Below are 24,197 nucleotides of genomic sequence, written 5' to 3'. Positions count from 1 at the left end.
CAGACGCTTAATGACTGAGCCACCCAGGCGCCCCATCCTAATGATTTTTAAGTGTGTGGTTCAGTACCGATAAGCATATTCACATGGTTTTGCATCCAACCTTCAGAGCACCACCTTTTCTTGCCTGATACACAGACATCCTGAGAGGCCCAGCAGCATCCCAGAGATACCCAAGCAGTGTTGGGACGAGAGCCCGAGCCTTCCCATGCCGAAGCCCTAGCTCTTGCTCACCATTCAGCAGTCCCGGCTGCTCATCTACTGTAGGCCAATTGTGGGTTAGAAGTTCAGCTACATTAGCCACTTTCAATCAGGAGCACTCGGTACAGCACACGGACATTCAGTGCCGTGCCCCGTGCCGTAGATTCAACCGCAGGGAAGCGCCAGCACCCCATGGCCACCGGGGGCCAAGGCCATCAGTGATCCACTACCTGAAGACCTGTTTCTTGGTCTCCGTCTCCCCGTACTGTTTCTACAAGGCAGGAATTGGGCTGCACAGTCTCACTCCGGATCTATACAACAGCCGCCTAATGTTCATGGAGTAAATGTGATTCAACATCTGCCCCTTCTCCTTCAGCTTGTCTGAACAGAGAGCAGGGAAAGCACAACCATCCCCTCAGCACTCCTCTGGGGTTTCTACATATATATATATATATATATATATATATATATATATATATATATATCCTGCATATATATATATGCAACTCCGGGAGACACGCAGGGTACAAAAGAGCAAAACCCAACTGGAAGGCAGTGAGGTTGACCCTGAGACTTTGTTTAGACTGAGCCAGCGGGGACTGGGAATGCCTTTCTCCAGCCTGGGCTGTTCAGATCCTGGCATGGCCTGCATTCCTCACTGGTGAAACCCGACAGCGGTGTTATAATAAGCAAGAGAAAATCTGTTTCATGTTGATTAGCGAAGTGAAACCACACCTGAAATAGGGCTTTATTATTTCCACCAGGGACTTTTTCCTTTCCTGAAAGAGCTCACCCCACCGCCCAACCTCTTTATACTCTGATCGAAGGCCTAGGCTGAGAGAGGGTTGCACACACACTACTGTAGGTAGGAAAGTACGTGTGGTGCTGGGAGAACAGCCATTTTCCCCTGCCTCTGACCGTGAGCTTAGATCTGATCATACCGACAATCTAGCCAGGATGACACCACCGCAGGGTTACAAAGTAGGTCTTAATTCTCAGCTTTAGAAAACTTAGCCAAGCTGCTCCCTACAAGAACTCGTTGGAAGCTGGAATTAAGGAGGTGAAAAGAACAATCTAGCTTTTAAGCAAGATGCAGGCTCAGTGCTTTCCAACTAAATACTCAACTCTCGGTCAGCGGTGGTTACGTAAGGACACAGAAGTGAGTTGTGCCTATCTTCCCCAGAGTAGAACAGTGAGCAGGCTCCTAATGCTTTCCTGCGGAATAACTTCCCTCCAGAGAGCCACCGTGGCTCCTAGCATGGCTCTACCTTCAGCCCATGTCCCCTGAGCCCGGCCCCAACAGAGGACACAGCCCCCCAGGGTGGGAAGTGAGGTGAAGCCAGCTTTTAATTATAGTTCCCTAACTGCACTTCTGCTCTGCTTTTACTGCAGAGCCCGTCACCATGTACCTCCAGATGCTGATGGAAGTTGTGCCGCCAGAGGAGGCTCCAGAGTAACGGGCCCGGCCTCCGGGAGCCTCATCCCAGCCGCGCTGAATTTATTTTTGTAAGCGATATTTGTGGTTATTTCCTCCTCATGTTTTTCCTTAAGAAAAAAATGTATTCGGATGTTCATAATATTGTTATTTGTAGACATCCTCATTTCTCTGGGTGGGGGTTCTAGAGAGAAGGACAGACGTTTACTAAAGTTAGCAGGTGCAGATGTGGCGGCCAGGCCCAGCAGACGACCACCCACGCCGGGACTCCTTACCAGGGGCAGGCACGTCACACCTACCTAAATAAAGGGTATTCCTTAAACTCAGTGATCAATAGGGCATATATATATATAACATATATGAAATATATATTTTATATAAAACAGGTAAAACTTTTGCTTCAGTTGAAATAGATTTGTAGCAGACTAAAGTGTAAATGTTTTACTACCTGCCCCCCCGCCCGAAGTACTGAGCCCCTGTATTTCACCCGGGATGTACCAGGCGGGTCTACCCCAGGCTGATTTTCAAGGCCCCCACTGCAAAGCGGACCATCCAGAACCATCCACAGCCTGGTGCCCACGACAGGAACCACAATCGGGGGTCGGCCCCCCCCGCACCCCACCCCAACCTTCACTGGCACTCGGGTCAAACTAGAAAGGGCAGTAGTGAATATAATTCTGTTTTGCATTTGGCACTCAGGGAAAATATGGTTTAAAAAAAAGTGAACTGTCATCTGTGAAAACACAAATTTTATTGATATACTACAAAAGACCTTCACACCACGACTGACTCTGTGAGCAGTTCTAGAAGCATAGAGACAAAAGTACTTTTACTTTGCATTTCAGAAATGTTCCCCAAACATGAAATCAATACGTATTAAAAGAAAAAAAATTGGTATTTGTTTACATTTCACAAGTCACTGTCTCTGTCCTACAAAATGTTATTCAGAACTTCAATAGGTAAATTTAAATGTCTGAAACAAAGAAATCCAGATTTAAACATCTGGCCCAGCCCCCCACGATTCCCCTCGGGCTATTTGTGAACAACACTAGAGAAGCTGGACACCCCCCACCCCCGATCTAGGCAGCTCTATCACTTGCTCTTATTGTTGCTATGTTTTACAAAAGAGAGTGAATATAAGCAGGTGGCCAGCAGTCACAGGGCAAGGCAGCGCCACTCAGGACGCCTGGCCACCCATCCAGAGGCCTCCCGGTGGGAGCGCGGAAGCTCTACCCACAGGCACCTGCTGAGGCCATTACAAGAGCTCCGCAGAGTCAAGCCTCCCTCCGCCAGCAAAGACCCCAGGACTTCCGACCTCCTGAAGAGCCTGCCCGATTTAGCCCAGGAAAAGGACAATCAACTCCAGTACTTCATGGGCCGATCTGACACCCGCCAAGCAGCCCACGGGAATCCCGGCGGCAACCACCCGGCTGCCCACCCGTCCTCCCGCCGGCGGCCCGGGGCCAGCCTCCCTCACGGCGCCCCCGCCCGGCAGGCATCCCGGGGTGGCCCCCGGAGCAGGGCGAGGCCACGCAGCAAGCAGGAGGTCTTATTTTACAGATGAGGAAACTGAGAGTCAGAGTGTGATCCCAACCTGCTCACAGGACAGCCTGGTGACAGTTTGTTCAAGCGGTGGCTTACCTACTGGGACCTCTGTGCTTTCTGACATGTGACAATAAAGGTCTTGGGGGCAGTAATGATGGTCACGCTCGGTCACCCTTCTTTCCGGCCTCTAAGCAAAGCTGCTGCCTCCTACTGAAGACAGACACAGGGCTGACATTTTGCTCCCCTCTGCAGCTCTTCTGGCTACCACGGCAGGTCCGGCTCGGGGTGCTCCCGCAGTCAGGGGTCCATGCCCGGACAGCGTCCTGGGTGCTGCGAGGGCTCCCCACACCGAGCTGTTCTGAGGGTCGCCTCCAGGCGCCCCCCACGTCCTCTTCTGTTTCCACCGAGGAGAAATCTTCATCCCAAGTGCCCAGGATGGTGCAGGGCCAGGCGGGGCTTCAGAAGCAGCACCTCTACCTCCAGAAGCCACGGGTCTGGCTGGTGACGGCCGAGGTGACCCCGCTCTCACCCCTGGTTGATCTGCGGGTCGCCCCCAGTCTCCCCAGAATACTGCAAGTACAGGTCCACAGGTCGTTCTGTTGAATCCCAACCAGCTCGGGGTAGAAAGCATGAAGTCGTAAACCGGAAACCTCAATTTATATGCACAACACCAGGGTTTCGGCAAGGTACCAGCCAGGTCTCCGGGAAAAAGTGAACAGGCTAGCTCCGGAAAGGACAATTCATCCCCCAAATGGCACACCGTGCTCCCCGCCCCTCAGGGTGAGTGTGTGGGGACAGGCTACGTGCGAGAGGCGGTGCAGGTGGACTCTGGGCCCGGGTCAGACCAGAGCCCACACCCCCAGAGTCCCCGCACCCCGTCTCTCACCAGTACCAATCCCAGTGCCCCAGGATGACGCCTGGCCAGAATTTATCCTTAAGTCAAAGACAGGTCTGGCCGTGACTGCTTGTTTCCTGAGCTCCCAGCCACACGATGTGTCCATCTGTCCGTGTGCAGTTTGGGCCACCCTTCTGGATCGGACTTGTGCTCATTCACTCTCACTTCCGTCATCCTCCGATGTCCGGTCACTGTTCTCAGCCCCCTCTGCCACTTTGCACGGCAGGTTTTTAGAATTCACAACTACAAGAGTTCGGTATTATTGAAAAATCTCTTAACTACAGACTCATTAGCACATCTCCCCCACCCCCGAACCCTGCCATTATTTTGGCCAATGCAGAAAAAGTCCCTTAGGTTCTAGAGCTCTATTTTGTGACTTACATTACATTTTCATTATTTTAGGCAAGAAATGAGCAGGTAAAATGTGCCTGCTTAGAAATTAATTATCCTCCCAGGAAGAAAATCTGTAGAAGTGTTGTAAGAAGGTATGCTTATAATTAAGAGTTGATACCTCCTCAAACCAGAACATTTAGCACCAAGATCGGCCACCAGGAGAAAACCAATTTCCAAGGGCGTCACGGTAACAACCCATTTCCCCAAGGGCCGCAGTCCTCAAACCATGGCACTCGGCACCTGCGACTCCCCAGGAAGTGGGCACACCCCATCTTACCCTGGGGGAACTGGCTGTCCTCTTCACATTCTTCCCAGTGATCGAAATCAAAAGCCACATTAGGATTCTGGTCAACAGAAGAGGTGACATTAAATGACAGAGTAAGTCACACTCGGGGCATTGAGACCAGCCCCGGTTCATCTCCACTCACCCTCTGTTTGAGTAAGCTGCACCAAGATCCCCTGGTCTCTTTGGCAAGAGTGATCACAGGCTCCCCGTTTGTGATCGCGCACTTGCAGGCGTCCTTTACTATGCTGGCCCGCAGCTCCATGTCAGCCAAGTAAAACTTCTCTCCCGCCCAGCCACTAGGTGTACAGAGAGAAAGGCCAGTCTTTTAACATGGTAGAAGTGATTTCAATTGTAGGTCTACAAGACATACACGAACCTACCTGAAAACGACTCTATCTCGGAAATATTTACATTTGTAATCTTTTACGTTCCTTATTCTTATCTTCAGTATGACCACATCATCTTTTTGGAACCATTTTATCTGTGGGTGGAAGCTAGGAGAGAAGATGATGGCTTACGCGGGCACACAATTCATTCACTGGGGGTCGGGGGAAGGGGAGGGAAGCCGACCCCGGTCATGGGGGGATGTACCTTTTCAGAGGCTCTGTGGTTCTGTGAAGGGGAGAATCACTTGTGTTTTCAGGTAAAGTTTCTGGGCAGAAAGTCAAATGTTAAGTTTGTTATTTATACGTAACTGTAAGTTATTTATACATAACTGTATACTCCACGTACCTATCAGTACTTTCTCGCACTTCATGCAACTTTTAGTCGAGGAACTATTGACAAAGAGTATCAATTTCCGAGTATCCACTCGCAAACAATAATTAGAAGAAATTAAAATGCACCACATTTAGTAGAATTAATAAAAACGGGCTCTGACAAATACTATAATTAAACCATCAGGTAAGTCAAATCACTCTGAAAGGGAGCGGCGTTACCACCGGCAGCCATCTTAACCTGCGAGGCCGAGAGATGCCCACCAGAGGAGAAGGCATCTGGTCACAGATCTATGTGAGGGACCAGTGCTGAGCATGACACTTCCTAAAACAACACCATTTGAACTTCTTGGTCTAAAGCCCCCGAATCTTCCATCTGAAGACTGAGCAAGAATGTTCACAGCAGCTTTAATCATCGTCAAAAACTGAAAACAGCCTCAGTGTCTATCAACAGGTGGACGGATAAATAACTCGGGGTGTGTTTGGATCACAGAATAGCACTCAGCGGTAAGAAGGTGCCACCACTCCTTGTAATCGCCTAGATGAATCTCAGACAGAATGCCGGGTGGGAGAGGCCCCAAGAGCGCACACTCTGTGCTTCTAATTCAGTGGAACTGATGGCAATGGACGTCAGGATGGTGGTTCCTGGGAAGGGTTTCAGGCGGGGAAGATGTGGTAGGGAGATTCCTGGGGCTCTAGAAATGTTCAAGCCGCCTCATCTGGGTGCGGTCCGTGGACACAGACACACATGTAAGTAATTCTGATGAGCTGTGTGGTACTTCCCTGGATGAACATTATACCTCAATTAACAAAAAAGCAAAAGTTATTAAAAAAACACTGGAAGCTGAATTAAAAACAGAAAGTTAGATAATACCAGTTTATGTCACCATCTATAGAATTCATCTAAAAGTGGAAAGCCTCAACATTGGAAAACTTCTAAGCTTTCATGATTTTAAGTGAGCCATGTTTTTTTTTTTTTAAGATTTTTTTTTTAATTCATTTGAGAGAGAGAGAGAGTGAGCACGAGGGAGGGGAGGGGCAGAGGGAGAAGCAGACTCCCTGCTCAGCAGGGAGCCCAATGTGGGGCTCGATCCTAGGACCCCGGGATCATGAGCTGAGCCGAAGGCAGACGCTTAGCCGACTGAGCCCCCCAGGCGCCCCTAAGTGAGCCATGTATTAAATCACCAACCATGCTTTTGGTTTTCTGGCTTTGCCCCGGAGTCGGCACCTCTTTCCGAGCCTCTGTCCTCCTGCTGTGGGCTCTGCGGACGAGCAGCATCTTCTGCTGGAGAAGGCGCCCTGGACGGAAGAGGTGAAGGTTAACTCAGAGTCGAAGAGACAGCAAGCTCTGGCTCTCTACGGGGCCGTCCCAGCAAGAAGAGGAAGGCAGGCAGCCACGGACGGCCCAGACGGTGAGGTGCTTACCCTACCGTCAGACCTGCCCCGGGGTCAGGACTCACGCCCGGGGGGCGGGGCAGGGCCAGCAGCTCTGCTCCCTGTTGCACCCCTTGTGGCGAGCCCAGAGCAGATCATCGATCCGTACTGGCCGATAAGTGCGTTAACTCATTTACCAAAAAAGTTCTTTCAATTCATTTAACTTTGAGAATAACCAGCCCTGCTACCCACTTCAAAATGGATAAAAGAGGAGGAAGTAAAAGCATCTCTGCACCCCTACCCTAGTCCCTCAGCTCCTCCTCCCCGAGATACCCCCTTAACCAGTGTGCGGCTACTTCTAGAAACGCGCTTTGCATAAACAAGCATATAATGCCATCTGTATCTAAAACACACATACACACCATTTACACACCTGAGAACGGACTCCATTCACTTTTCTGCCCCTTCAATTATACTTAATAACTAGAGATAGATTACTCCGTATCAGTACACAGAGGGCTGCCTCATTCTTTAAAAATTAAAAAAAAATTTTTTTTTTTTTGAGCAGATAACCACTTTTATGTGGTTCAATGTTTTGAGATAAATGAAAAGGTCTTACACAGCAAAAAACCTCCCTCACGTCTCTGTTTCCCAGCCACCCCACTGCCTTGGTCATGGGCGACAACGTAATTCATTTTTGTACATCCTTTCAGAGATAACTCAGCCCTAAAGGAGCAAGCCCATGCAAACACATGCACGCACGCCTGCGTGCACACACACACACATCTATGGCGTGGGGGGTGTGCATGTGTGTCTCCAAGGGGACTTCTGGCCAACACACATGAAGCCTGTGAGTGGCATCCCACAAACCCCACAAATGGTGGAGGCAGCATCTTGTTTCCAACCACCCAGGCAGGGGCCCCTCCCCAGGCCCCGTCCTCCCCACAGTGCAGCGCCAGACCCTCCATCCCCCCTCTCGCCCACCACGGCTCCCTCTCCTCCACCAGACCCTCATCCACTGGGGTTCCATCCCTCCTCGTCACACACTTCCCGAACGGTGGCTCTCCTCCGCTCCCAGCAGACGAGTCTTCCCCAGCAGCTTTCCTGAGCTCCGGGCTGATGCTTCCCATAATCCTTCAATCTGACGTGTCCCAAACCAACTCGCCATCTCCTCCTCCCCAACCAGCACCGTGACACTGTCCACCATGCCAATACCCTCCCTGCCCAGGGCTCAGATTCTATAATCACACCCCCGCCGTCTGCCGGTCACCAAGCTCTATGGCTTCCAGAGCTTTCATGTCCCCAGGACCCGTCCTCGTTCCCAGCCTGCTGTAAGAATGGCGCCCTTCTCCTCCTCCTGACCCAGATTACCACCATGGCTTCCCCATCCAGCTCCTGAAATGGAGTCTCTGCTGGGCAGGCTCCGTGTGTAGCACCTCCCACGCGGCCCTCTGCACGCCCGGCCCGTGCGTGTGCCCACAGGTGTGCCCGACTGCTGCACACGCGCGGAGCCGAGCGTGCAACAGAGCCGGGGCTCAGGCGCAGCTGCTGTGTTTCACAGAACTGGCCGCGCCTCGTGCTCATCGAATCTACTAAATTCTAACGACAGCTTTGTTTGTTTTTTTTTTTAAATCTTACAGGCAAGCACAGAGCAATTTTTGTTTCCTGAAAGTGTGTAAAACAGATGTGTCTCCTAATCCCACGGCATTCAAATTCATTAAGATAAAAATTAACAACTTCAGGTTCAAGTATTTTAACCTTTGCCATGTTCTTTGAAACTGTGCTGCGTTCATCGGTCACCAGGGGCCCCGGGCTGACCCCGTGGCCGGCTCGCCGTGCTCACTCGTCGGGCCTCCTGGCGGCGTGTGGCAGGCTCACGGCTCCCTGCTCCGCGACACCCCTCACCCGCCCTCTGGGAGTCTGCCCTCCCTGGCCTCCTCCGACGCTGCTGCTCCTTCTCAGGCTCCCCTCCGGGGTCCCCTCAGCCGCCCACCTCCCAACACTGGGCCCCCCTCGGACTTCGACACTCACTCCTTCGGGCTCTTATCCAGGTCCCGGCTGTCAGGACCCAGGACCTGCCAGCGCGCCTCCATGAGACCCCCCCCAGAACTGTATTCGGAAGCCAGCTACTTCTGGCCACCTCCACAAAGCCGCTCCAGCCCAAGCCGCTGGCACCCTGTGCCGAGCTCTTGGCGCAGCCTCTGTCCCCCACCCCAGCCTCTTCTCAACACACAGCCGAGGATCTTCTGACTAAATCATCCCTCTGCGCAACACCTTCTCATGGCTCCCCTCCTCAGGGCGCGAGCCCGACCAAGGCTTGCAAATGGCCCCGGGGTCCGACAAGATCCCACCCAGGGTGGCTCTGACGCGCGCACCTACGGGTCTCCCCGCGTTTCTGCTCTAGTCACGGCACCTTCCTCCCCGTTCCCGGAATCAAGGGATAACTGAGCCGGCTCTGTGACTGCCTCGTGGGGGATGCCAGGTACTTTCCCAGGGACTTCCACTGTCTCTCACGTCCGGCTTGTGGAAGTGTCAGCTGGGACAACCGATCTGGAACACTACTGGGCACCAGCTCTAAGGAGGACTCCGCAATTCCGTCCATGCACCAAACACACGTAGGAGAACGTCGACTGTACCACCACCCGAAAGGGCCCAGGGCAGGGAAATGTCTTCCCTCAGCAGCAGAATGGGTAAATGGTACGATTATGGTACATTCACACGATGGAGTCGTATGCAGCAGTAAGGACTTATGATCTGCAGCCACACACACACCACGGATGAATCTCACAAACTGTGCCGAACTCAGGGAGCCGGAGAGGAGAGCCGCACTGCTTGATTCCCGTCAGACACCGTACAACCCAGGGAGAGCAATCTGTGCTCTCCAATCGGGACAGCAGTTGCCCTCGGGGAGGGAGCGGCAGGACATGGGGCTGATCGTGCCCACTTTCTGATCCGGGGTTGGTTTCTGTGCTCAGAAAATCCACCGGCCTATACTTACAGCGTGTAGACTTTTCTGTCTGTCGATCAACAGCTAACAAAAACTTACTCTGTCAGAGATACAGCTGAAACCATACACTTGGGATTGGTTTGATAATATTCCACCAAAAACAAAACTGTACATTGGGGTATGGATAAAATCAGATTCCCCAAATCTGAGAAATCATCGAAGCTGAGTGACGGAAACATGGAGACTCAGTAACCTATTCAACCTCCAAATAAAAAAAAAAAAGTCTCTAAGCTCCTGAGTTCTATTCCTACAAAACCGCACTTCCAAATGGGAGACAAAACCCCACTTACAGGGCCTGGCTCAGGCTTTCTTCATCAGGTGGCATTTTAGCTCTTTCATGTAACGTCTTCAGCTGTTCTATATGCTCCGAGTTGTCAATGCCCATTCCCATCGACAAAATTTCAGTACGAACATTATAGTCAATAACAGAGGTCTTCAAATTTGAAAGTTTTGTAATGTGCACCTTGAATCAAAAAAAAAAGTCTATTTGCAGGAATCAGGCTTTGAACTTTCAAATCAATAGAAAACGCTCGTGTGACCTTGCGATCTCACTGTCACACTGGGCGCTCATGGGCCTCCCTCAGTGGCTTCCAGCTGATTTCGTAACTGAGGTGACACGTGAGATTCTTCCAGAGCCCACTCCCACACTACAGAAGTACGATGAGGGCTGGGGTTGGGGGCTCCCTGTAATGCTGGGACCACACACAAAATTCTTAGATCTTTCTAACTTTTTATCTCTCTTAACAAGGAGGACCCTAAGGCTCAGAGACGTCGGTGCCCAGAAAGGGCCTACACCATGGCCCTAAATCCTGTGCTCTGGGCAGTTTCCTCCACTGGTTTTCTTATGCAACCAAAATATTCTCATCCATCTTAATTTACACAAAATATGAAGTTTTGCAACACTGAGATTCCTGTCGATGGGAGGTGCAGACCCAGGACTGGGCATCCCCTTCATGGCAGCAGGGTGGGGAGCCAGGCCAAGACCAGCTGGAGCACCTTCCTAAGTGAACACCGGGAATGTGTTCCCATCTGGGAATGGCAGAAGAGCCTTTCTCCACTCAAACTGGGGGCCGAGCGGTCTGGGGAGAGAAGGAAGTGTGTGGGGGTCTGTCTCCCCTCCACCGTGCCATGGACACCACCACACGAGCTATGGGAGCAGAATGCCAGGTGGATTGTATTTGCTTCTTCATTTCCTTAGCTATCGTCTTAAAAATCTCTTAATAAAGTTTCCATTTTTGGGGCATCTGAGTGGCTCAGTCAGTTAAGTGACTGCCTTCGGCTCAGGTCATGATCCCAGGGTACTGGGATCGAGCCCCACATCGGGCTCCCTGCTCAGCAGGGAGTCTGCTTCTCCCTCTCCCCCTGCTTGTGTTTCCTCTCTGTCAAATAAATAAATAAAATCTTAAAAAAAAAAGTTTACATTTTTTTCTCCAATAAAGAACCAGAATACTATTATATAAACCAAGACGCCAAATCTTCATTTGACCTGTATTGGTAATTTTTACCTTCTCTACTAAAAATCATTGTCTCCTCTGAACTCTTAAATCTTACACCCAAACTCCTCTTTGTAGGTATTAAGGCTTTTCCAGTCTCATAAAAATAACTTTCAGCAGAACAATTTTATGAACTGAATTCTTTTAAATGTTATACACATACTAAGATTTAAGTCCAATGGAGAACTTCAGATTGAAAAGCAGAGTTCTTGGTGTACGAGTGGTCAGAGGGGGTGATGCTGGCATTGGAGGGGATGCGGGGAGGCCCCACTTACAGGTCCTGCCCACCCCTGTGGCAACTCCACAGAGTAGGAGTTTCTGTTCATGGACAGAAGCCAAGTGTCCCACACCAGACCTAGCACAGAATGGGTGCTCAATAAATATTTGGTGAAGAAATATATTATTCAAGCAACAAATTAGAATAATTTTAGGGGTCCATCCAAAAACAGATTTCTTTTAAGAAAACCACATACTCAGGGCACCTGGGTGGCTCAGTTGGTTAAGCATCTGCCTTCGGCTCAGGTCATGATCTCAGGGTCCGGGGATCGAGCTCCACGTTGGGCTCCCTGCTCAGCGGGAAGCCTGCTTCTCCCTCTGCCCCTTCCCCCATTTGTGTGCGCCTCCCCCCAAGTAAATAAAATCTTTTTTAAAAAAGAAAACTGCATACCCACCATTGGATCGATCCACACTGTATTTCCTAAAGCCAATATCACTTTGGCATCATGCAATTTTCCAATAATTTTACGATGAATGTACCTAGTAACCTAGAAAAAAAACCACTTAGGTAATTTCTCTGAAGCTTTAGGAAAATATCTTATTCTGTTTATGCTATATAGTTTTGCAAAAAACGTCTCCATGCATTTCACTTGAGCCTTACCCCCACCCCATGAGGCAGGTTACAGAGGCCCTCATGCCCCTGCGTGGACAAGGGTAATTAACAGGGCAGCTGAATAAGGACAGAGGCAAATGGCACCTCTGGACCCCCCAGGCTGCATGTTCCCCATTGTGGCCATGTGTCCTAGCTCTCCTCTGTGAACAACAAGTCTGTCTCTGGAAGCTCACTGAGCCTGAAGAGACCCTGGAGCTGAGGGGCCCCAGGCTTCCATGTACCCTGTCCCGAGCACGTGGCTGATGTTTGTCTCAAGCAGGGCCCAGCAGACCCGACGTGCCAGAGTACTCCTTCAGGCCCATTTCCACTCCTGTAAAGCAGACAGAGGGAGGTGGCTCATCACAATTAGATGCTTCCATCCCCCTTGAACCTTGCACAGTCATTTTAAAGAATACACATGGGAGAAACTTGCCCCCTTTTCCAGAGGCCCCTCTTCAAGAAATACTTGTGGTTGATCGTCTTGACAGACCAAAGGTTTCTTGAAGACAAGAACCATGACCTTCTTGCTAATGGCTACATCCCCAGAGCCCAACGGTACCAGCCCACAGGGACACTCTGTGAATACTTTGCAGAAGGAAAAAAAACCACTATTTAATAAGGAGTATTTTTAATGGACCTCCAACAGCAGTGTTGTGTGTTCATCCTGTATTGTGCAAACACTCACCTGTTTATTCCCTGGACCATGTCCGACCTTGTTTATAACCCAAACTGTTTTTACTTTGCCAACTGCAATGGCTTATTTCATGTCCTATTAATTGGATTATATGAAATTTAACCCTCCTTTGAAGAATCAAGCGCATTGTTAGGAAGAAGACTCACTGCTCTGCTGAGGAGCGGGACCAGCTGTCTGGCGAGCCATGGAAGCCCACCTGGGACGGCTCTTTCGTGTACCGTGTGTTCTCTCCACCTTCGGTGCCTCATCTGGTCTATGTGGGGAAATCCTAGCGACTCTTCCTGAAGGGCCCAGAGGAAATGCCCTTCCTGTGCTCTCTTTCCTTGCCCGGCCTCCCAACCCCAGGGGAATGAGCTGGCCTCTGCCTCCATTTGATGGGGGTACCCACTTGGGGCTCACACTGTTTCCTCCCAAGCTGACAGCCAACTTATTTCATCGTGATGCGTAGCTTATACCAATTCTAAGACTGTGAGCACTAATGATGACGACGACCACCCGGACAAGGGTCTTTAACTGTCAGGAACCATGAGGCATCTTAGCCAAACTTAATACTCTAAATTTAAATAAACCTCGATTCTGCGTATATTCTGAAAGTCAACAAAGTACAAAAAGCCAAAATAACTTACCTTTGGATTCCACTCAACTTCATTGTCAGCGGGTTTCACTCTGCAAACAATGAACTCCACCGCCTGGGGGGGCAGAGTGTGGAAATTTTCCGGAAGATGCAGCAGTTGGTCTCTTGTGACGAGTCCAGTCCGGCCTTCATCTATAAACTTCACAAGGACACTGTCCGGACTCCAGGTGTCTTCTTTTTGGCTCAGCTCCAGCACCTCAACCCTGGAGAACAACCGTAGCTTTGGTGTAACACAGAGATCCCAAAGGAAAATCATCTTTGCCTCCCCACCTACTCATTAAATCCAAGAAGACTCTAAACTGCAAGGTTCTTTTCCATACTAGAAATAAAAATTAGCTTGAGCCCCCAAGAACATTCAGAATGGCTTATTCAAGTACACAGAAGTATAAAGAATGTGTACTACTTTTGACTAGAGTAAACCCCTTTATCAGACAACACGATGAAAATCAACTCAGTGAAGTGAAGTTTCCACGTTTCTCGGTCGAGCCTACCCTGAGCGGAGCCGAGAGCGGCACGGGAACACCGACCGCACAGCCTACGTCATCCCGCCATGGCTCAGCCTGCTCATCTGTGAGAGGGGACCCCATCTCACGGCAATCACAGGAGCGCAGAGTGAGGCGGAGGCGTCTATGTAGGCGGCACAGGGACGGCTCTGGAAGCGTGACACCGCCTTCCGTGCCCTGTGCTCAGGGGCCAGGAGCCCAGGGTCAGGGGAGTGTCAGGTGCAGAACCTCATCAGGCGGCTGGGGGGAGGCGATGCTGCCACCAGCACCCCCCAGGGGCCAGGCTACATCCGCACACACCGGGGCAGATGGACACAGGTGCAAACAGGGATTCGATACCACTGAAAGGTGCCTCCCGTTTCACGACGCTTAAGATGAAATACATAGACCTTTTACCTGTGATAAAGTGTTTTTTCTGCTAATCCATATAATCCGAGTTTCTCCACCTTTTCAACGGTCGTTTTATTGCTGTTACCCTTAAAATACTCATTCATTTCAGCATTAAGAGTTGCATAAAGATCCACTTGTTTATCAATTATACGACCAAAATAATGCGTTGCATTCGAAATATAAAAGGGTATTATCTGAAAAATAATCAGCAAACATATTCAGAAAACAAACTCAATCTAAACCAAAAAGCTATCTGCAGAATCAGCCCCTGACCTAAGAGCCCAAAGTGCACCGACAGGGATGGAAACATGAACCAGGAAACTGGCCGGCACACGACAGAACCTTCCTGGACCCAGAGGACTGTGGTTTCCCTTTAAATCTAAAGGAAAACTTTCTGTTAATCTTATTATTTTAAAACTTTATCATTAATTGTGTTTGTTTACTCCATAACTGCACTTTATAAAAATCATTCTTAAATAGCATCCCTTTCTCTTGAGCTCTTTCTGCTCTTTGTTCCCGTAACAAGCAGTATTTTGCGTAGGAGGCGCTAGGGATAGGAGATAAGCCACGTCCTACGGACAGATGGGCCGCAGCCAGCATGTGGTCAAGGCAGACAACTCTTCACAGGCGAGGGTACGCAGGGTGGCTGGGTGCGAGCGGCAACGTCGGCGTGCGCGTGTGTTAGCGAGAGCACGGAGGAGGCGCTGCAGACCCGGCACAGTCTGCGTGAAGGCGGGGAGTGCTGAGCTGCCCCAGCAGAGGCCAGGGCAGAGGAGTCACCTGCTGGGAAGGCAGAGGGGGCAGTGCTGACTGGGGAGCAAGCAGGCTAGAAGGCAGGGGTGAGGTCACCCCTTGTGATCAATCTCACAGGCTGACAGCCCCTAGCCCTCCTCTGTGGCACCCGAGCCCCCCTGCTTGCTGTTCCCCCACTCTCACCGCCAACGAGCTCTGCCCTGTGCCACAACACGCCACATTAACTCCTACCTCAGGGACTCGCTGCTTCCTCTCCCGGGAACAGTCTTCCCCAGGTTTTCCATGGCCGGATCCTTATCCTTTGGCCCTCGGTGCAGCTGACCCCTCAGAGTGCCTCCCTGCCCATAATCCCCATAGGCCCTCTGGTACTTTGGTGCATTTCACCTTCTCCGGAGCACTTGTCACCATCTTTCCCACTCACCTGTTCCAGAAAAACCCCCGAAATGTGCCCAGAAAACCCCCAGTCCTGGGCACACAGGGTTTTTTTCCAGCCATACCGCCCCCTAGGCCCCAATTATTTTGACTCCACTCTCATGAGCAGTCCTGTACATAACTAATTCACTCTGTTACAGTCACAGGATATGAGGTAAGGACATAAAAATCAACTGCATTTCTAAACAATCAGAACATGAAGTTCAAAGAAAAATAACATTAGCATCTAAAAACATGAAATGCCAGGAATAAAGTTAACACAGTAAGGACAAGATCAGTCTACTGAAAAGTATAACACATTGCTTAGAGAAATTAAAGGTGACCTAGATGAAGTGACAAATATACCATGTTAATGGACAAGACTCGGTATTGTTTTGTTTTGTTTTTAAAGATTTTATTTATTTGACAGAGAGAGACACACAGCGAGAGAGAGAACACAAGCAGAGGGAGTGGGAGAGGGAGAAGCAGGCCTCCTGCAGAGCAGGGAGCCCGATGTGGGACTCGATCCCAGGACCCTGGGACCATGACCTGAGCCGAAGGCAGGCGCTTAACGACTGAGCCACCCAGGTGCCCCAAGACTTGGTATTGTTAAAATGTCAATTCTTCCATATTAATCTACAGACTCAACATCCCATCAGGCTTCTAAGTACAAACTAGCAAGCTGATTCTAAAATTCTCTATGGATATGCAAAGGAATAGCCAGAAGGATATTGAAGAAGATGGGCAAATTGGAAGGCATCCCTACCAGTCTCCAGGATTACTTACAAAGCTACAGCAATCAAGCCAATGTGGTACCACTTAAGGGTAGACAAAGAGACCAAGGAATAGAATGAAGAATTCAGAATTCACAAATATTGTCTCTTAATTTATGTCAAAGGTGCCAATGTAATTAAGGGTGAAAGGAAGGTCTTTATAATAAATGATGCTGGAGCAACCAATTATCCATAAGGAAAAAACTTTCTCCTTACCCACACCACACACAAAAATTAATTTGAAATGGATTATAGACCTAAATGTAAAACCATAAAACTTCTAGAATAAAAAAAATAAGAATCTTTGCAACCTTAGGAGAGGCAAAGATTTCTTATGGCATGAAAAGAACAAAATGTAAAATAAAAAAGTGATAAAGAAGGCTTCATCAAAATTAAAGACTTCCGCTTTTCAACTGAGGGAAAATATTTGCAATATATCTGACAAAGCATATCCATAATCTACAAAGAACTCTTAAAACTCAACAAGACAACCCAAATTAAAAAAATGGGCAGAAACTGTGAACAGAGAGTTCATAAAAGAGATACAAAGGGCTAAATAAGCAGTGAAAAGGGGTCCAAGATTCTTTATCACCAGAGTAATGCAAATAAATATCCATGCAAGTGCAACAGAGTGGCAAAAACTAAAGACTGAGAACACCATGTACTGAGAATGTGGACCCACCGGCACTCTCATATGCAGCACCGGTGAAAATGTAAAATGGTACAAATTGTTTGGCAGATTCTTACACACACTTACCCTATGACACAGCATTTCCACTACATCTCACCCAAGAGGAATGAAGAGGTAGGTCTGAAAAGACTTGTAACCCAGAAGCTCAGAGCATCCAGAAACTGCAAACAACCCAAATGTCCATCAGCTTGTGAACACACAGACAAACTATGGCATATCAACATAACGGAATCCTGCTCAACAACGAGAAAGACAACACAGGTGAATCTCAGAAGCGGTACGCTACATAACAGAAATCAGACTCAAAACACTACCTACTGTATGATTCCATTAACATGAAAATCTAGTAAAGACAGAGCTCTAGCGGCAGAAAGCAGGTCCGGTGGCTGCCGGGAGTGCGGGTTGGGATGAGGACTGACCGCAACGGACCAGGAGAGACCTTTTTGGGGTCACGAAAATGTTCGTATCTTCACTGTGGTGGTGGTTACATGACTGTATGTATTTCTCAAAACTCAACGAACTATACACTTCTAAATAGTGATTTTTATTGTACGTAAACTGTACCTCAATACAGCCAATTAGAAGTGGGGGTCTGGTTAGACAGGGCCTGGGAAAGTGGCAGCAGCAAAGTGTCATACGTTTTGACTCTGAATCTCCACATAAAGACAGAGCAATGAGATGGCAAAACCAAATACCAGGGATATACTTTGCAACAGAACTAATTGACAAAATATCACCACAGACCCCCAAATAAAAGCAGATGAGGAAAATAACAAAAGAGAAAATCAAGGTGACCTTGGGTTTCACGATAACCCTGTGGATAGGCCAAAAGCACAATCCATGAAAGAAGCAACTGGAAAGCTGGACATCATTAAAATTAAAAACTTCTGCTCTGTAAGGCTATAAGGAGAACAAAAAGACAAGCCACAGACTGGGAGACAATTTTTGCAAAACATATTTCTGATAAAGGACTGGTGTCCAAAATCTACAAAGAACTCTTAAAACTCAACAATAAGAAAACAGACGAACCAATTAAAACATGGGCAAAAAAACCTGGACAACTCACCAAAGAAGACATATGGGTGACAAATAAGCACATGAAAAGATGCTCAACATCATCAGGGAATTGCAAATTAAAACAGTGAGATACCACTACACACCTACTGGAACAGCTAGAATCCAAAACACCGACAACGGCACATACTGGCGAGGGCAGGAGAGCCAGGAGCTCTCACTCTTTGCCGACTGGAATGCAATCGGAGCAAAATAGTCTCACTGTACAATCCAACAATCACACTCCTTAGTATTACCCAAGTTGAGTTGAAAACTCATGAGTCCACAAAAACTGCCACATGAATATTTCCCATAGACTTATTCATAACTGCCAAAACTCGGAAGCAACCAAGATGTCCCTCAATAGGTAAATGGATAAACTGGTATATTCTGCAATAAAAAATGACCTACGAAGATAAGAAGATGTGGAGGAACCTCAAATGCATATTGCTAAATGAAAGAAGCCAGTTTAAAAAACCTATGTATTGTATAGTTCCAATTCTATGACATTCTGTAAAAGGCGAAATAATGGGACGGTAAAGTATCGGTGACGACCAGGAGTTCCAGGGAAGAGGGGAAGGGTGGAGCATGGGGGACTTTCGAGCAGTGTAAGAATTATGTGATACCGTCACGGTGGAGAGGTGTCACTATCCATTTGGCAAAATCCCTAGAATGTGCACTACAGGGAGTGAATCTCAATGTAAACTACAGACTTTAGTTAATAATAACATTATCAATATTGGTTCATCAACTGTCACTCATGCACCACACTAATGCAAGATGTTAATAATAGGGGGAACTTTTTTGGGGGATGGTAGAGGGAACTCTGTATTTTCTGCTCAAATTTTCTATAAACCTAAACTGTTCTAAAAAATAAGTATCAGCTGGGCGCCTGGGTGGCTCAGTCGGTTAAGCGACTGCCTTCGGCTCAGGTCATGATCCTGGAGTCCCGGGATCGAGTCCCGCATCGGGCTCCCTGCTCAGCGGGGAGTCTGCTTCTCCCTCTGACCCTCCTCCCTCTCGTGCTGTCTCTCATTCTCTCTCTCGCAAATAAATAAATAAAATCTTTAAAAAAATAAAAATAAAAATAAATAAATATCAGTTAATTTAAACAACAAAGTAGCAGATGAACAAAACCCAGCCAGATCACAAAGCCTGCATGGTGTCACTACGTGATGGAGCCAGACACAGGGGAAGTCTGTGAGCGGCAACAGGTACTCACTGGAAATACGGGGCAGGGGGACGAGAGCAGCTGAGCCTGGAGGCTTTCATGCACTCCAACAACGGGCGAAGCCTGGAGCCCTGTGGAGTCTCGAACTGTCCATCCAAAGACACCAGATATGAGGGAAGAGAAGGGCCAGACGCAAGTGGGGGAGGGAAACGGGGCCAGAAGATCTTAACAATCTCAGAACTGATGTCTCCTTTTTTTTTTTTTTTTTATAAAAACAGAAACGAGAATTCTAAAATTATAAAAGTCACCCTGACCCACACCTCCTTCTAAAATTTAAGGAAAATATATTTTATCTAAAAAGGAGCCGTAACAAAGTATCAAAGTCAGATCCCATATTAAATCATAACAAAAAAGAGAATAAGGAGAGTAACAGTCCCTACAGATAATGAGAGCCACTAGGAAAGATGTATCCACAAGACAGACCAAAACTGTATCCATCCATTTCAAAACAAGCTACCTTTCCTCTCGTTCATTAAGAAAATAATGGGGCACTTGGCTGCCTCAGTGGAGCATGTGACTCTTGATCTCAGGGTTGTGAGTTCAAGCCTCATGTTGGGCATAGAGATTACTTAAAAAAAATCTTTAAAAAATTATAAAAGAGATACATATATGATAAATGATATGTACAAAAGAACAACCTAAATTAAAAAAAAAAACTCAGAAAGGAGGTGACAGAACTAGGAAGAAAGAATGGTGCAAATGAACAGATCTGCCTTAGGAAAGAGGAAAGGCAGAAAGGAGAGCAATCTTGAACTCAAGAAGAAAGGAAGAAATATTAAAAAGAATTCAAAAGAAAGTGACACACTCTTAACTCAGTAATTTTATCTACATTTCAGAATTTTCCTCAAAGGAATAATCATGGATGTTTTGAAAAGATGTGCTATCGCTGCATTATTTTTAATGGTCCCCATTCCCAGATGGAAATAACTTTCTGAAAATACAACTAAAAAGCCTCTTAACCATTGAAGTGGTTTACCTATTTTCCCAATTTGACTTTGGTTTTCTAAATAAACTAGGGTCTTGTAATAAGGCACCTTATAAGGATCCAGGCCTATTGTCAGATTAATGGTGGTTCATTAAGAGTGTCGTAATTATCCTGCTGCTTTAGAATGAAGCATGTTAAGGGATGCTTCGGTGCTCAGTCGGTTGAGCGTCCGACTCTTGGTTTCGGCTCAGGTCATGATCTCAGGACTCTGGGACTGAGCCCCGAGTCAGGCTCCACGCTCAGTAGGGGGATCTGCTTGAGGATTCCCTCTCCCTCTCCCTCTCCCTCTGCCTCTGCCTCTCCACCCCACACTCACATGCTCACACACTCGCTCGCTCTCAGATAAATAAAGCAATCTAAAAGAAAAAAAATGAAATACATTCATTAAAATGATCATTAATCATTGAACAAAGTGCAGCAGAACGTACTTTGATGTATCCAGATGTTGGTAGAGTTTGATTGGATAATTTCCTTGGCATATCTATTTCTGGATTAACATGGTGTCTATCAGGACAGATCCTTTTGTCTCTGAAAAAAAATAACTGGATTTTAAAAACAAAAACAATACTTTTTTTAACATGAATTTCAAACTATTCCTCAGGAAAATTAATCTATAATTGAAATCAGAGGACCTTTATTCTAAATACTTTAAAGTAACCATATTAAATAATTCAGATGACACAACATGCACATTAGTGAAGAGAGGTCCTAAAATTTAATTAACACTGAATAAACTTAGAGTTACTCCATTATTTCTCTAGACATTCTGAAAACGAACAAAATGTACTTCCAAAATAAAGACTCTGAATCAGAAATTTATCACCACAACCCAAAACAAAGGCTAATAATTAACCTCTAAACCAGAAGTCATTCTGTAACCCAAACTGAGTAACAGTTAAACCTTTGGTTTCAAAAGTCAATAGCATAATCAAAATTGCCACTAATAACCTGTTTAATGTACCATAGTTCAAAAAAGTTAAAGTCAACAGTTATCTTAAAATGAAGCTCAATCCAATTGATACACATCAGACCTCTCCTACCCAGTCCCAGCAATCACTGGTCAAGTGCTGGCATCATGTCTGGATCGGTGAGAAGGCCCCCCATGACTGTTGAGATACCCATGCTCTCCAAACTGATTCATAGTATCAATGCACATGCTATCAAAAGTCAGGTAATGTTCCTGAGGAAACTGACAAACCTATTCCAAAATGTATGTGGAGATGCAGTTGACTTAAAATAGCCAAAACCACCTTGATGAAGAGCAAAGTTGGAGAACTTACAAACCAGATTCCAGGACTCACTAGAACATAAGCTACAGTGAGAAAATGCAGTACCAGTGTAAGGACAAAGAGACCAAAATAACAGAGTCCACGTGTGGACCTCATACACTGGTTTATGTGGTGGTCATAAACATCATCTGGTTTATGTCAAAGGCACCAATTCAGGGAGAACACAGTGATGTTTTAAATAAAGGATACCAGAGCAAGTGATTATCCACACAGGAAAAAGTAATCCTTGCCCCATATCTCACACTGTACACAAACATTAACTCACCCTAGATTACACTGAAGTGTGAAAACAGTCTATAAAGCTTTTAGAAGAAAACAGAGAAGAGTGTCTTCATGACCTAGAGATCAGCAAGTATTTCATACATTAGGACACAAAATACCATCAACCAGGAAATACTTCATCAAAATTAAAAATGTCCGCTCCTCAAAAGATTCTTACAAGAGCGGAAAGGCAAGCCATGGACTGGGAAGAGATCTTCTCTAGGCACATCTCTGACAAAGCAGTTATATCTAGAAGGAATAAAGTACTCCCACAAACCAATAAGAAAAAGGGTAACACCCAATGTCAAAAACGGGCAAAAGACCTGAACGGGCACCTCACAAGACGCTGGTCAAATGTCCCACAGGCATGTGAAAAGACACTCATCATTAATTACTTGGGAAATACAGATGGAAACCACGGTGTGACACTCTCCCCCAGCTGTGTCAGGGAGGGTATGGGGCCACTCAGCTCTCGCATACATGGCTGATGGGATTGTGAAACAGTCACACGCCTCCAAAAAGTTACACGTGTGCTCACCCCGTGACCCAGCAATCCCACGCCAAAGTCTAGCTTCCAAAGAAGCGGGTGCATGTTTCCACAAAAAGACACGTGCAGGAGTGTTCACAGCAGCTTCATACATAATAGCCAAAAGCTGGAAACAATTCGCAGGCCCATCCACAGGAGAATGGATACATACACTGTGATATATTTATACAACAGAATACTGTGCCACTAAATAGATAAATCCATCCATCGGATCCATGCAGGAACACAGATGAATGTCGCAGACAGTAGGCTGAATGTACAACTCCATTTATATAAAGTTGGAAAACGAGCAAAATTCATCAATGTGGATAGACAGTGGGGGGCGGTTACTTCTAGGGGGAGGGCAGATTGGGAAGGAGCATGGGGGCAGCTCTAGGGTGTCTCCCAGAGGCAGGCGGTGGTGTGAATCATGCGTACATACGTGAAGGTCATCCAGCAATAAACATATCACTGTGCCCTTTACTATACATTTCAATTTTTTTAAAAAAATGACTGGCTTACTTGCAAAAACCAAAAGCCTTAAGATACGGACAAAGAGGCCTTCCGGCTTTTTTATCTTCTTTGGCTTCCAGAACCCCTGCAGTAAACTCATACAGCTCCGAGGGAATCTTGGCATCTGCCCGCTCCAGGTAGCGCAGGACGCCGACCGCGTGGCACGCGTTCCTCTCTGTCAGCAGCAAGACGGATTTGGTCTTCTTATCTCCCTGTTCTGCAGGAGAACCCTTAAAATTGGGAGTGAATAAAGGCAACAGGTCATCCATCCCAGTCTAAATGACAAAACTTTGTGGACTCTGCATTTGTCATTGCACAGATAATGCCAGGAGAATACTTAAAGATCAAGAAAGTTCATCACACCTGCTCGGTGGAACTCTGAAAATGATCAGACATGCAGTACAGGCGTCCACCAAAGATTTTGGGGGAGGAAGGAAAGCTGAAGTGAATCACACACGTGGCATCAGTGATGGTCAGGAGCGGTAGGCAATCATCCGTTAAGGCTGCGGAGAAGGAGCCGGCAGTCACAAACGAGGCTGTGGTTTTCCTGCACTTACTACAGAGCAGTTCCGGGAACCGGACTTGAACACAGTTCGCTACTGCATCTCACTTCTTAGATGCCAACAAACTTCTTCCCCATTTTTTTCCCCAAAATGTCACAGCCCAGTGATGACGTTCCAGAGAAAAGTGGTCCCCCTAATTTTACCTTGGCAAATGCTTCTATTACAAATCTAGGCTGCCCATCAATCTTTCACTTATTTCATACATTTTGACTTTTCGATCTCTAACATCATATTTCACGACCATCTGTGACAGATTTCATCATAGGCACACACACGTTTATGTCCCGCCTGGAACCCCAGGGAGAAGGCCTACACTCAGAGCTCCGCAGGTCCCTGCCTTCACCTCGACACCAAAATCTTGGCGGAGTTTAACCTTCATTTTGAAATTAACATTACTAATAAATTCTCAGTAAATCAGAAATGATGAGAAACTGGGAGACTAGCTATACAAATAAACTGAAGACATGATTCCTATTAGCTCAGCCTTCTCTAAATGGAAGTAGAAATTAAAACACTTACCTAATACAATGTGAGAGCCAGAACTTAACTTCTTCTTCCACTGTTCTAAAACACTTTTTAAATTAAAAACCATTTCTTTATGCATTTTCAAGCAAAATATTGAACTGCTTTCTACTACCTAAAGATGAAACCAAATAGGCCAGTTCACAGTCAGGAACATAAGCTTGAAGTTAATTGTTCCATCAATAACTATCAGTA

General features: G+C 47.1%; 2 protein-coding genes across 2 annotated transcripts in view; one reads left to right on the top strand and one right to left on the bottom strand.

The window, feature by feature from the left end:
* SLC7A9 (solute carrier family 7 member 9) overlaps positions 1–6,453 on the top strand; it is a 30,998-nt gene extending 24,545 nt beyond the window's left edge. Inside the window, exons 13-14 of the mRNA XM_032390423.1 lie at positions 1,591–1,704; positions 5,656–6,453. Of these exons, the coding sequence (XP_032246314.1) occupies positions 1,591–1,655 (65 nt within the window). The 3' untranslated portion in view covers positions 1,656–1,704; positions 5,656–6,453. The remainder of the gene's footprint in view (positions 1–1,590; positions 1,705–5,655) is intronic.
* The window catches only part of TDRD12 (tudor domain containing 12), an 82,087-nt gene continuing 60,039 nt past the window's right edge, over positions 2,150–24,197 (bottom strand). Inside the window, exons 22-35 of the mRNA XM_032390421.1 lie at positions 24,000–24,117; positions 23,281–23,420; positions 22,927–23,147; positions 20,757–20,856; positions 14,438–14,625; positions 13,531–13,741; positions 12,014–12,106; positions 10,140–10,312; positions 6,658–6,767; positions 5,344–5,404; positions 5,133–5,246; positions 4,895–5,048; positions 4,744–4,810; positions 2,150–4,316 (exon numbers count right to left, since the gene is read on the bottom strand). Of these exons, the coding sequence (XP_032246312.1) occupies positions 4,225–4,316; positions 4,744–4,810; positions 4,895–5,048; positions 5,133–5,246; positions 5,344–5,404; positions 6,658–6,767; positions 10,140–10,312; positions 12,014–12,106; positions 13,531–13,741; positions 14,438–14,625; positions 20,757–20,856; positions 22,927–23,147; positions 23,281–23,420; positions 24,000–24,117 (1,842 nt within the window). The 3' untranslated portion in view covers positions 2,150–4,224. The remainder of the gene's footprint in view (positions 4,317–4,743; positions 4,811–4,894; positions 5,049–5,132; positions 5,247–5,343; positions 5,405–6,657; positions 6,768–10,139; positions 10,313–12,013; positions 12,107–13,530; positions 13,742–14,437; positions 14,626–20,756; positions 20,857–22,926; positions 23,148–23,280; positions 23,421–23,999; positions 24,118–24,197) is intronic.

The sequence above is a fragment of the Phoca vitulina genome, unplaced genomic scaffold (genome assembly GCF_004348235.1).
Source record: "Phoca vitulina isolate PV1807 unplaced genomic scaffold, GSC_HSeal_1.0 scaffold58, whole genome shotgun sequence".
NCBI classification, from domain to species: Eukaryota; Metazoa; Chordata; class Mammalia; order Carnivora; family Phocidae; genus Phoca; species Phoca vitulina.
Note: the sequence above shows the minus strand (reverse complement) of the source record. Positions and strands in the feature narration are given on the sequence as shown.